A 13,417-nucleotide genomic window follows, 5' to 3' on the forward strand; every position below is an offset into this window, starting at 1 on the left:
TTGTCCTCCATACGGAATAAGGATATACATAATGCCATTTACAGGCATATAGAGATGAATCCTACGCATACTTTCAGCTTCAGAGCTGTGGTTAATGTAAAACTAAACAATAGAGGAGGTGATATTAAGCTCCTTACAGAATCTTTAGAATCCAAATGGATATTGGAGCTGATAGCTCATAGGAGCCCTGGGTTAAATGACATAGTACCTCTAAAGCCCGCCCTACAGAAAAGGCGGGTGGTATACTGATAACTCATTGGCTGGCTGATAGTTTAAATTGTTGGAATGTCTGTTCTTATTTCATCTGATGAAGGGTTGTTACCCGAAAGCGCTTATTCTTGGCAATTTTGTGTGCTTTTAATAAAGGAAATAGAAACTTCAGCAGTGTCCTACCATTCTTATTTCTGGATTTCGTATTTCTTTTGCTTGGTGGGACTTTGGCTATAGCACTGAACGTTTTTTGGACATAAGGTATATGAGGGTAAGGTCCAGGCTGGGCATTGGGACAAGTTCCTTAAGATCGGATACCAGTACTGGTGTGGCCAGTCTGGGGCAATCAGAATCATCTTTGGTTTCTCCTGCCTGACCTTTAGGAGTACCTTGGGGAGGAGAGGCAGTGGAGGAAAGGCATATACTGATAGGTTTGTCCAGTTGAAAGATAAGGCGTCCACTTTCCAAGCTTGTCTGTGATAAGTCCTTGTGCAGAATCTTTTTAGTTGATTGTTTTGAGGGGAGGCAAATAGATCTATGTCCGGGCGTCCCCATTTCTTTGTTATCATGCTGAAGATTGTGGATCCAGGTGCCACTCATGGAGATCCTTGAGGTTTCTGCTTAGTTCGTCTGCCAGAGTATTTTCCTTTCATGGCAGGAATTGTGCCTGCAGATGAACTTGGTAAGTCAATGCTGTGTCCCATAAAGCCATGGCTTGTCTGCACAAGGGATAAGGATGAGTGCCCCCCTGCGTATGTACCACATGACCGTGGTGTTGTCTGTCTTTATCAGTAGTTGTCCCGGATGAAGTAGGTCCTTGAAGGCTGTCAGGGCATTTTGAACAGCTAGCATCTCTTTTTGATTGATGTGTAGATGCTTTTGGTTTGTGGACCAGGTGCCCTGAATGCCTCTTCCTGCCATGTGTGCCCCCCAGGCATAATCTGAAGCATCCATCGTTAGGCTCTGCCTGGTTGGGGGTATTGAGAATGGCTGTCCCTTGTTTTGGTGACAAGCCTTTGTCCACCATCAAAATTTCTGTTGCAGGCAGGGAATTAGATTAATCATTGTTTCCAGACTGTGGCAATGTTGTGTCCAGACACTTTTTAGGTACCATTGAATTTTCCTCATATGTAGTCTTGCATATGGAATTAGTAAGATGCAGGATGCCATGAAGCCCAAAGCCTGCAGAATTTTTCTTACAGATAACTAGGCCTTTGTTGCCAGTTCCTTGAAATAGGTAGTCAGTTGCCTTTGGTGTCTGGAGTGAGATAAGCCATCTGGGCAGTTGTATTTAAGCTTGCACCCAGGAATATTATCTCTTGAGAGGGTACTAGTTTTGATTTATTTTTGTTGACTGTGTACCCTAGGCATGTTAAAAGTCTTATCACAAACGTCAGATGCTGTAGTAGAATGTCCTTGTTCTCTGCTTGTATGAGGCAGTCGTCCAAGTAAGGATATCTTTGTATTCCTCTTTGTCTGCAGTAAGCAATTACTGGTGCCAGGCACTTTGTGAAGACCCTGGGCGCAGTAGATAAGCCAAAGGGCAGTGCAGAGAATTGGTAATGCTTTGAGCTAGCCTTGAATCTGAGGTATCTTCTGCATGATTGTCTGATTGGGACATGCAGGTATGCCTCTTTTAGGTCTAAAGTCATGAGAAGATCCTGTAAGGTCAACATCTTGAATTTTGGTATATCCAGGAAACTGTTTAGAATAGATAAGTCCAGTATTGGTCTCCATGCTTTGTCCTTTCTGGGTACCAAGAAACGTCTTGAGTAAAATCCTTGTCCCTGCTCTCGCTGTGGCACTTGTTGAATAGCCCTCATGTCCATGAGAGCTGCGACTTGTTTTTGAGCCTCTGCCCATTGATTTTTTTGGCAGGTCTGGCCAACTGTTTGCCCTTGGCAGGGTATGGAAATGAAACCTGTAGCCTTGTGACACTATGTCTAGAACCCATTTGTCCTGGGTTATAATGTGCCAATTTTGAGAAAAAAGTGCTAGTTTTCCCCCTAAGGGTGCTGCCAGAAGACAAGTGCTTAGTGCAGGCAGGGGGAAGTCATTAGGACTGTTTCCTGTATGATTGTGCTTTGTTTTCTCCACCTTTGGAGGTAGAAGCACTCCACTGCTTAGACCTGTAGGATCCTTGCGGCTGTAATCTGCCTCTAGGGCATCTGGATCTGTCTCTTTGAGGTCTGTCTGAGACTGGAAAGGACCAATTCTTTGTAGGCCAGTGTCTGCTAAATCTAGGTGGCTGTACCTGTAAGAAATCATTGACCGTTTGCATAGATTTAGCTTTGTCCTCCATTTTCTTTAACACCTCTTCCGCCTTAACACCAAACAAGGTATCATGTTGTAAAGGAGCATCTAATAATTTTGCTTTAACATGGTCAGGCAGAATTTGTTCCTTTAACCAAGCATGCCTCCTAATGACAGAACCCGTAACAGCGGCCCTGCAGGAGGCCTCCAGAGAATCAGACCCACATTGCAAAGAATGCTTTCCAACTTGTTCAGCTGCACGCAATAAATCCTGCATTTCTTTGTTTTCTGCACATTCAGAATTTGCCATCATTTTCTGTTTAAGCAGTGTCATGATATACTGCTGATATTTCAGCATATGAAACTGGCAATTTAAGGCCCTTATAGCCAAAGTAGCAGATGTGTAAATCTTTTTTCCCCATCTATCCAGTGCCCTAGAATCCCTGTCAGAGGGGGTAGGGTTTTTTGCAGTAGAAGCCTTGACCCCTTTTGGACCCTGAGAAATACTTTCTGGGTCTGCAGTAAGGTTTTTGAAAAGGAATTTATGAGAGCCAGAGACCCTGTAGTATCTGTCCAGCTTAACAGGAGCTGGAGGTAAAGAGTCAGGGGTCAGACTAGACTCCGAGAACACATCTACAATGTCCAACACAGGTGGAATAGCTAGAGGCCTGTGTTGAGGTAGTAAAAGGAAGTTTCTGAGCCTTTTCTTAGATTCTGAAAAATCTTGGCTCTCCCAGTGGAAGTGCTCCCTCATGGTATGTAAGGTTTCCCCAAAAGAGTGGTCTTCAGGAGGAGAAGCTGAAGGAATTGATTCTTCAGCATCAGAATCCTCATAGGGGGGAAGAGAATATTCCTGATCAGAAGAGGAATCAGAAGAAATGGAAACCTGATCTGAAGATTCATAGTCTGTCTCTTGCCTAGGCCTCTTATCAGGAGGGGGGATGGGAACCCCTGATCAAGGTAATTAAGTCTTCAGCCATTTTGAGCATCTGTTTTTTGGGCATGGAGGCCTGTCCTTGTGGCTGGTGAACTTGTTTCTTTGCCTTTAAAGGTGTTTTAGTCTTTGAAGTCGGTTTAATATATAATTGTTTAGGTCTGAATACACCCTCAGAAGCCGATGCCTGCTCAGCGGCTCCGGACCCATCTGAGGGAATAATCTCTGAGGCTCCAATACCTTGAGTTTCCGACTCCACGTGGGAGTCGGTAGTGGCCTGCGACTCTAAAGTAGCGGGCGTCAGGGGCTGCGAAAGCGCCTCACTGAGAACCGGTGACTTGCTTAGGAGAAGCTTCGTCATCGGTTTTGGACCTCGGTTGCCTGTCTTTTTCTTTGCATTTTTTGTGAACTCCGGTAGTCGGATGGCTATCCGACGACATTGTATAATTAAATCTTTGCCCAAAATTGCTTAATGCAAAGTTGTACTGATGCTTAATAGTGCGTTGGTTAAATCTAGCACAAAACCGACAACTAGCAACATCGTGGTCAGGGCCTAAGCAAGGAATACAGTAAGAATGAAAGTCCTTATGAGGTATTTGCTTCCCACAAGAAATACAATTAACTTTTTCTGACATTGGTCTGGAGCAAGAAAAAAGTTTCCCCAATGGGGTACTTAACTTTTAATGAAGACTTCAGATCTGAAACTCGAACACGAAAATCTCAGGAGTCGGCCGACCGGCACTTATGAACTGCTTCTGCTTCGGGCACCGCGCGGCAAGAAAGACTGAATAAAATGGCGTTGGCTGCATCTTTTATACCCCTGACGACCTGACGTCAGGGAAGAGGTGACAGCAACCGACGCAGGACCCAAGACTTTGGAATTCAGGCCGACTGAGGGCAACCTGCCAGCAGGATAACCCCAAATGTAATGACTGCAACAGTGAAACACGAAGAACATCACCAGTGTACGAAGGTTGGGAAGTTAGAAGAGGCACACTTCTGGAGCAAGCAGAAGAGCAAACAAAAAATGTGGTGATACAGTGAAGACACAAACTGGTTGAGTCTAGCAACAATCTTATTCTGAAACTCCACCTGCACCTGCATGAGTCTCATTTAAATTCACCTATGTTTGGAGCAATCTTTAGGTCTCTTTAATGCATTCTGTGTCATAAACATTTGGTTATTCTTGCCAAGTTTTCCAACTGACAAGTACATTAACATGTTACTACTTTAAAAATAAGTTTATTTTATTTTCAGACAGTTTATGTAATAGCTTCAACACTGAAAACTCTAGCAACTGTACTTGTGCTGGACAAAATGCATGTAAAGATTTTTCATTCTGTGTCTGTTTTTTTCTCATGATGTTGGTAATAGTGAACAATGTGAAGTAATAACAAAGCTATTAAAACTGGAAGACAATGTTTTAAAGTCTGCTCTTGGAAAAACAGTAACATGTTAAGGGGAAAAAAACACCCAAGTGTGGAGGAAACTGAGGATCTAAAAGTACAACCTGAAGTTTGTGGGGTCACCCCAGTATGACAGATAAATATAAGCAACACTGACAGGAAAAAAAGAGGAGAAAAAATATTCTGGTTCTAATGGTAACATATACTTGGATGCACAGATAATAGGTGGAATACATGTCCAAAAAGGCAGGCAAACCAACATCTGTTAGAATAACAGGACAAAGTCCCTTTCACCATCACAAGTAGTGGCATGTACACGGTCGAATAACAGGACAAAGTCCCTTTCACTGTCACAAGTAGTGACATGTAAACAGTCTACTACACCTAAAGTAGTACTGCTACTGAGTGAGAAAAACATCCTCTGTGGTAGAGAAGAGGCAGAATCCCTGGATCAGGAGGTGGTGGTGTATCAAAAATAACTTCATTTGATGGACTGACTGAACCAACCATCACCAGGCACCTTTACCAGTAAGACTTTTGTCACTGCACAGGTAAGTGCAAGAAGTGCACTAGTCTTCACTGTGGTGTTACACTACCACTGCCTCGAGGAATGTACTGAATTTATGTATGAAGCATTCCAGGTTGTGTACTGAAGGAAAACATCAACTCTGCATCCTGCCTTTTTTCACATGTGCCATGTTACTTGTCCAGCCCCTGCTGCTACTTCCTCATAAAAAAGAACACGTTTCCCACAGTGTTGTCTTCCTCAGAGGAGGGTACATTTTATGTGAATTGCAGCCACCTTTTGGACTAAAGCCAGACTATGATGAGTGACTAGTCCCATGACACCTCATTTTTTTTTACCCGAGTCCCCAACATTCAACCTTCTGAAGCTTCAACACACAGTTCAATTCTATGAGAACTCAACTTGATGACAAAAATGTAAAGTACACTGTTTCTGAAATGGATAAACATCCTTGACTCCCTTCAAATGATAAAACAGCAGATCCGTCACACATAATCAAACTGTTTGTGGACAGTTGACAGATTTCATTAAGATACCTAGAACACAGAAAACATAGTGACAACAGTCAAATGTTGGCAGTTTCACTATCAATTTGTTTTGGTTTATTGACATTTCAGAATTTAGTAGTTTCTGATATACAACATCATAGTAACATGGGACTATAGTAACATGTCCTCTTTCCTTCCTATAACACAGTGGTTATTATTGCAAGTTCCTCATTAATACACTAAGTGTGCAAAACCACATTTCCATCATAATGTACAGTAGAAAGAACAAAACCATCTTTATGTATTCAATTATTTCCAGATTGCCAACATATTAAAAATAAAAAAAAAACAAAGTGACTGCAGTTAAGTATATGACTACAATACAGCAAATACAATTATGAATCAGAGCTAAAATGCTTCTTGGAGAATAAATAATTGCCTTTAAAACACATTTTTGAGCATTCGTCATGTGCTTTCAGACAAAACGTTTACCAAGGTACAGTAAAACCATTATGACTAAGGTTTTGAAAAAAAAATTGTAACATCCCAAGGAATGTCACATATGAACAAGCAATCATTTCATATTTACAGTAATTTATCAGTGCTACTGGTCTACGGATGGAAGTTAATAAGTGCAGAGATTTCAGCTCCACAAACAGCTGTTTAATTTCATACAACACTGCAAAGGTCATAAAATTAAAACTCAGAACAAGACACCTAGTAACTAAGCTATTTCAAGTACCAGCTGGATACTAACAGTAGTAGTCAGGTCCCACATGCAACTGCAGAACTTAGCATGCTGGTTTTAAATGGTAACTACATGGTTTTGAAATAATAAACAATCAATAACATATTCACTTTTTTAAATGCTGCTTTTGACAATACGTAGTAGAGTAAGCCAGTTTTCCTAGCACCCCCCAAGTGTTTTTTGATAAGGAAATCATCTATCTATTTTGGTCAGGCACTTTGATTCAAAGGTTTTATGGTGCCATATAGAAACATTCATTATGCACTGCCACAAAGTGAAAATGTGTGAGACACACATATAAAACAATAACAACAAAAAATAAATCCTTTCATTGCACCTAATACTATGAAATGATGCCTTATGAAATGTTCAGGATTTCTTCAGTGGCTATTACTGGCACAGTATACTCAACAGCCCTGCTCATACATGAAGTGTAATGATGGAGAGAGTTCTTAAATTATCTGAAAAACTTTCTTCAAGACTTAACCTACTAGTATGACATTAAATCTTAGTTCCAAAGATGCAGAAAAACTTTAAGCCATATACTACGAAAAATGGTGCATTAAACAAAAAAACGGTATGGCATAAAATGATTGCTAATGTAAGTTTTAGAAAGAAGCCACTGTCTTATGAAAGTTATTTGCTTGCATCTGTATGAAAGTAACATACATTTGTCGATAAACTCCCAGTTTACTGATAACGGAAAGGAATAGTCAAAGTACAACATATTTATGCCTAAATTTAAAGTACACCAGCCAATTTAAGACTGAGATGCTGATTGTTCTTTGAATATTAAAGTCTGAATACGTAAACGCATAAAGATTTTTTTTCTGAAAATCTACATTTATGGTAGTTTTTCCTAAAGCTTTTTTAATGCATCATAGATAAAACTGTAGAGCTTTCTTCTCAGTTCTCGTCTGTGTACTCACTTTTTCATCCAAATGCAGTAACAGTCTACCGGCTGACTCATAGCTCACATCAGGTTTTTGGTCTTAATTGCCTATATAAATCTGCTATAAAACACAGATGTGTGATACTCTCTCTGTATACATGTCTCTCTCTTCCAACAAGGATGAAAGCATGCATTTTCACCTATCCAAATAACTTAGCCATTATCTCGGGTATAAAAAAATGCTTCTGCTACACTGTGTCAGCTCTGCAATTTTAAGACGGCAACTTGTCTGATTAGTGACAGGTAAACCCAAGAAACAAAAGTAATGAAAACAAGCAGGTAATATCATTGTATATTGAGTTAATTCTTCAGTAAGTATTGTGCCTTTTAATATTAATTCACGCTACTTTTTCACAAATGATACATATTAATTTTTCAGTGCTCACTTTAGCCTGCTTTAGGGTCGCAGGTAATCCAGAGTCTATCCTTGCATTCAACGGGCATAAAACAGAGAACTAGTCCTGGACAGGACACTGGTCCATTGCAAGATGCATCAACATTCATGTGCACAAGTACACACAGTTATGGACAGTTTAGAGAATCATCAGTTTGACTGAGTGTGTGCCTTCAGGGTGTGTATGAAAACTGGAACATCTAGCAAAATGTCAAGTGGACACAGACTCAAGACAGAAGGCACCTCATTCAGAAACTAAAGTAGAAAACCAGGCACGGTGAGGCAGCAACTTTAATCACTACATCACTGTTGTGCCCCACTCATGATACAAATCTGCTTTATTACACAAAACACACTGCTCAGTTATATATCCATTAATATTAAAAAGTAAGCTCATGGCAACATGGAAGGATGGACAGCCAGATCAATACTGTCTTCAGCAATGTAGTTTGCCACACAAGATACACAAAGTTCTATTAGAAATGCTAGTATTACAAGTAAAATTATGCAAAGACAACTATTTTTCCCAAAAGAGAAGATAATTTGCAAGTTTATCATTTTCCGGAAAAGACTACTGTAAGAAGCCTGCTGTCTGCTATTTCTAGCTGGTATTAGGAATAAAGCATTTGGGGTTCCTTTAACTATGACAAAACTGGGGTGCAAGTATCACCACAGCAAGAACTTTGCCAAAGAAGTCAAACATGGTAGTAAATAGGCTGAAAATAACTACACTCCCCAGACAGTTTTTTTCATTGAGTACATATGGATTAAAAGTTCTTTGGCAGACTGAAATTTACACATCTCTTGGACAATGATCTACACTGAGTTTTCATATGACCCCCAAATAGATAAGTAAGGGGGTGACAAAGATGCTGTTTTTGGGCTAATTGGTTTCAGCCAAATATTATTCAATACATTTGATTATGGTAAACAAGACTGACTGTAATCAGCAGAGCATTACAAAGTTACATTCCTCTCTGCATCCCCTACATGTTGTTCTTATTAAATGAACACAAGACTCTGCTTCACTAGACTTCTTTCTTTCATTCTGTTTCTGGACCCAAAAGTACACAAGTGACAAAACTGTGTAGGTTACATCTTCACCTGTTGTCAATAAGAATATTCCACCTGCAGCAAAAAGATGCTGCCAAACATCTGATTTCCCCTCTCACCAACACTAGCTGTTCAAAAAAAATGTACAAAAGTAAAATAAATGGTTCAAAGAAAAAGGAGAGAAGTTTTGTTTATCTCCCCATGCTAAGGCAAGACCTTCTAAAATGTATAACATACACATTTATGATACACACTGACATCTCTACGTTCTTATTTTCAGTGCAATTTCACTACTTACCTGCTACATGTTTAGTTAATATAAATTCCTGATGCATCCACTGCATTGTCAAAGCAAAACTTCCTACTCAAAACATGTAGGACTTTTCACAATTAGGTAAAGTATGTCCAAAACATATTTACAATTTATACAAACTATATTTTCTAGTCTCACTAGGCATAAATATGACTTATCAGAACACAAATAAAATTAGAAACAAGATAAATATTTTAAAAGATTAGTTAAATATGTCCTTCACCGTAGACTAGTCTGTTTAGGTAACTTGGAGCCCATCAAGATTCCTGAATTTAGTGATGAAGGAGTCTTCATCTGCATACTAGATCCCACCATAGTGGGGAAGCTACGGTTCCTTCGAATGCCAGAGTTCAACTGCATCCCTGTAATAGAATTTGTGACCACAGTAGGGCCACCTAGAGGAAGGCCTTCTGGTACAATTCCTCCAGGAGCAAAAGCTCTTACTGGTCTCTGGGCACCACACAGAAAAAATCTTTGATCGTCTGTTAGAGGACCTAGTTGTGAAACTGTTGCCCCAGGTCCAACTACTCTTCCAATTCCAATACGTTTCACTTTATCAACAAGGTTTAGATTTGAAACACTCACATCAGTTTGACACTCACTGCTATGCATTCCCTTTTTCTCACCTCTGACCTCTTTTAAAATGGAACTGGCAGGTTTAGAGGCAAGAAAGTTGTCATAGGGTGGGCTGGTGCATGTATATTCAAAAGAAGGTGGGGAACAGCTTGGAGTCTGCATTGGTGAGTTGGGAGGTGTTGATGGCATTATAGTTGTTCTGGGGGCGAGCTGATCTAGAATGGTGCTTGTACATGTACCAGTCCTGTTCCAGCTTAGAGGATTGTATACTGCTGCAGAGATTCCTTTTTCTTTCAGAAGTCTTGCTAATCCTAACGATGTGCTCATAGTGGTGGTGGATTCTCTGAGATTTGTGAAGGATTCAGCCAAGCTCAGCCGTCGAGGAGTGCAAGGAGTAGCAGCAGGAGTAGTTTTAAAGTTGCTCATGTTAGCACTGCACACTGTATTAGGTACAGAATTAAGGCTAAAAAATAAAAGGAAAATGAATTATGAGAGTTGGAAAACAAGCATTAAAACTGTTGCAGTACAACAGGTAAGAAGTTAGCTCTTCAATGATTAAAATGCATATGGGTAAGACAAATAGATCCAAAAATCTGTCATCAGAGCTGCATGGGTGCTCCCTAGATACTACTCATCAACTCTATTTTACATAATTTCCAATTTTATTAAAGCTAAGGCAATGTCTTTCAGCAATCAGGAAACATTAACAAGTTACTGAAAATGTATGTATTCTGTGCAGCATGTAGTCCAAAATTATTGTACTAATCTTAAAACATATTAAGTACTACCTTGGCTCTGTAGCTACCAAAGTTACCTAACACAATGTAACAAAACACAGTAGTAGAAAGCAAGACAGTTTTACAACTTATCAGTCAATGACTCTCCCAGCTACCACCACAAGAAAAACTCTGAAAGATCTGGTAGCAAAAGTAGTGCTGAATTAAAAATTTAAGTATCACATCTGCCAAGGTAAAGGCCTCTCTCTTATCACCACCACTGACCTATAAAAAGGATGCATGATCTGGTGAATCTCACTGGAAAGGCTTATGGCTTGCTCTAAACCTATCACTACCTAAATGTAAACTGAAGACATTAGGTAAAATGTTAACTTCTACATATTTGTTACAAAGTCTCTGTTAAATGTGGATGCAAGGCAGTAGATAAAACAGTGTACCTAGCACATCTTGTCAGAGGAATCTTGAGAATCAATAGATGCCGTGCGACCCAGCATCCAGAGAAATTCCCATGCTGAAATAGACGTTTGAGTGAAAAAACTTGAACAGATCTCTACATGATCTAGTTTTCCCTGTGCAAGAAAAGCTCTTTGAACTGAGGTATACAGGAGGCATCCCAGTAAAACAATCATATGAAAAGGAATTAAACAGGACTTTTGTATGTTCTCCTGGAACCTCAGTCTGTGTAGATCTCTAACCAAAGTGAGAGATTTCTGACATATGAAAAAATAAGCATGTCTCCCAGATAATGTAAAAAGTGAACTCCCTGCAGTCTGCAGTACACTATCACTGGTGATGATTCTCTGTAAATACCCTTGGAGAAGTAGATGGTCTGATCCAGACACAGAAAACCTGAAAAAGTCTGAAATCTGGATTTGTAGGACTATAATGATAAGCATCTTTTAAATCTAAAATGACCAGAAAACTCAAACGGGGAATGAGAGCTAACAAGTTGTGAAGGAATATGATTTTAAACTTTTGCACTATCAAAAACTGGTTTAGTTAGGAAAGCTCCAGAACTGGCCCACATGAATCTTCTTTGGCACCAGAAACATGTGAAGAAAGGACCACTTTTATAACCCCCCTGAGTGAGCAGGTGCTTAATGACAGGAGGAAATAGAGGAATTTGATCTGGCAGATGGGGGGGGGATCTCATACAGACGCTCAGCGCAGTATGTCACCTTAATGAATTACTTTCAGAACACATCTGCCTACAAGTATCTGTTGCCAAAGACAGAAATGGAGATTTGGACTTTTTGGAAGGATTAATGGTGTGCCAGGGTGGGAAGTGGGAGGGTAGTCTTGCAGATAGCCATTTAGACTGTCCCTTGCTCTGTGGGAGTTCCTCCTTTCTTTTTGGAACCTTCCCTGCCATTAACATTTTCAATATTTGCTTACCAGCAACTTTCTGTGACTGCTTATTTTGCTTTTTTGAGAAAAAGGTTGTAGAGATACTATTCAACCCCTTGACAAACTTGGAGAAGGAAGGCTAAAAAATTTGAGATACCTCTCATCACATTTTTAAAGGTACTCTGCAGCAGATGATCTAAAAAGTAACTCTCTGTCCAAGGGAGAATTTAAAATTTAACATCTTCTCTTAACAGTCCTTAATGGCAGCAGCTTTGAAAGTGACAAACAGAATCAATAAGAACATTTCAAAATGTAGACAGCCACTTTAGAGAGACAAGCAATCAGGTTACAAAAAATATTTTCACCTCAGAAAATAAAACACGTGATAATATTCCTCATGTTCTCAAGAGGCAAGCATAAACTTTAACATGTGAGCTTGACAGTTGAGAATTCTAAAGATAAGTGTTGCAGAAGAATACACATTTCCCCAAAATCTATCAAACGCTTTCCCATTTTGTCAGTAGGAGAGAGATTGTTATTAACCAGATGTTTACTAGCTGCTGGGTCTGACTTGGGATTAGTATATAAAAACTTATATAAGATTAAGGAACTTTTTAAAATCCATCTGCTTATTTGGAGGCAGTAGGCTCGCTGTCAGGCAAGTTACATATATATATCCAAAACTGAAAGAACAGGATGGAATGGTGTAGGTTCAGGAACATCCACATTATTACGTGTCTTCAGATTATAATTGATTCACTCTGGAAATATTTTAAAAAAGGAGCGAATCCATACCTCTCAACCTGGAAACATCAAAAATCTGGGCAAGGCCCATGACAAATACGTACAAATCTGTATGCTGATTAATGTAAAATTTGCATACATCATTAAATAACCCCACCCACTCCGATGGAATTGTGGGATACCCACTTTCAAACGTAAACTGAAGAACAGACAACCAAAATATGACACTAGAGTCCCCCTGCAACCATTCCAGTGTCCCATTACCTGGTTATTTTGCCCCATTTACCATAAACACCAATGTGTGCATACTGCTTTACTTCCACAATGATTATTTAGACTTTATTTGTACATTTGATAGCACAATGCACAAACACTAATAGATATGTGCTAAACAAAGCAATACTGTCTCACAATGAAAACAGACCTGGCATTAAAACTTCTCTGCCCTTGAAACTCACATTCATTGAAACAGCATTGAAACCCACACCACATCCAGTTTTTTTTGGGGGGGGACAAAAGGCCAAAAATCAGGGAGGGGCACATTTTAAACACTGCTTGTATAATTTTGGAAAGTTGCTAGAATAAAATGTGTTACTACCATGCACTTCACTGCCAAGTCTTGAACCCAAGACCCTATGCACTACAGTCAGAGCAACATACCACTATGCCAAATCAACGATTTCCTGAAAGACAGGAAGACTGAAACTTAAATAGTTATCATTTACTGAATTCAGTT

At 39.7% G+C, this 13,417-nt stretch overlaps 1 protein-coding gene across 5 annotated transcripts in view; it reads right to left on the reverse strand.

The window, feature by feature from the left end:
- Window positions 1-5,901: 5,901 nt before the first annotated feature.
- TRAK1 (trafficking kinesin protein 1) overlaps window positions 5,902-13,417 on the reverse strand; it is a 969,724-nt gene continuing 962,208 nt past the window's right edge. For all 5 annotated transcript variants that reach the window (XM_044064726.1, XM_044064729.1, XM_044064725.1 and 2 more), the window contains exon 15: window positions 5,902-10,316. In XM_044064726.1, coding sequence (XP_043920661.1) covers window positions 9,497-10,316 — 820 coding nt within the window. In that variant the 3' untranslated portion in view covers window positions 5,902-9,496. The remainder of the gene's footprint in view (window positions 10,317-13,417) is intronic.

This window comes from Protopterus annectens, chromosome 3.part0, assembly GCF_019279795.1.
Source record: "Protopterus annectens isolate FY-2018-M chromosome 3.part0, PAN1.0, whole genome shotgun sequence".
NCBI lineage: Eukaryota > Metazoa > Chordata > Ceratodontiformes > Protopteridae > Protopterus > Protopterus annectens.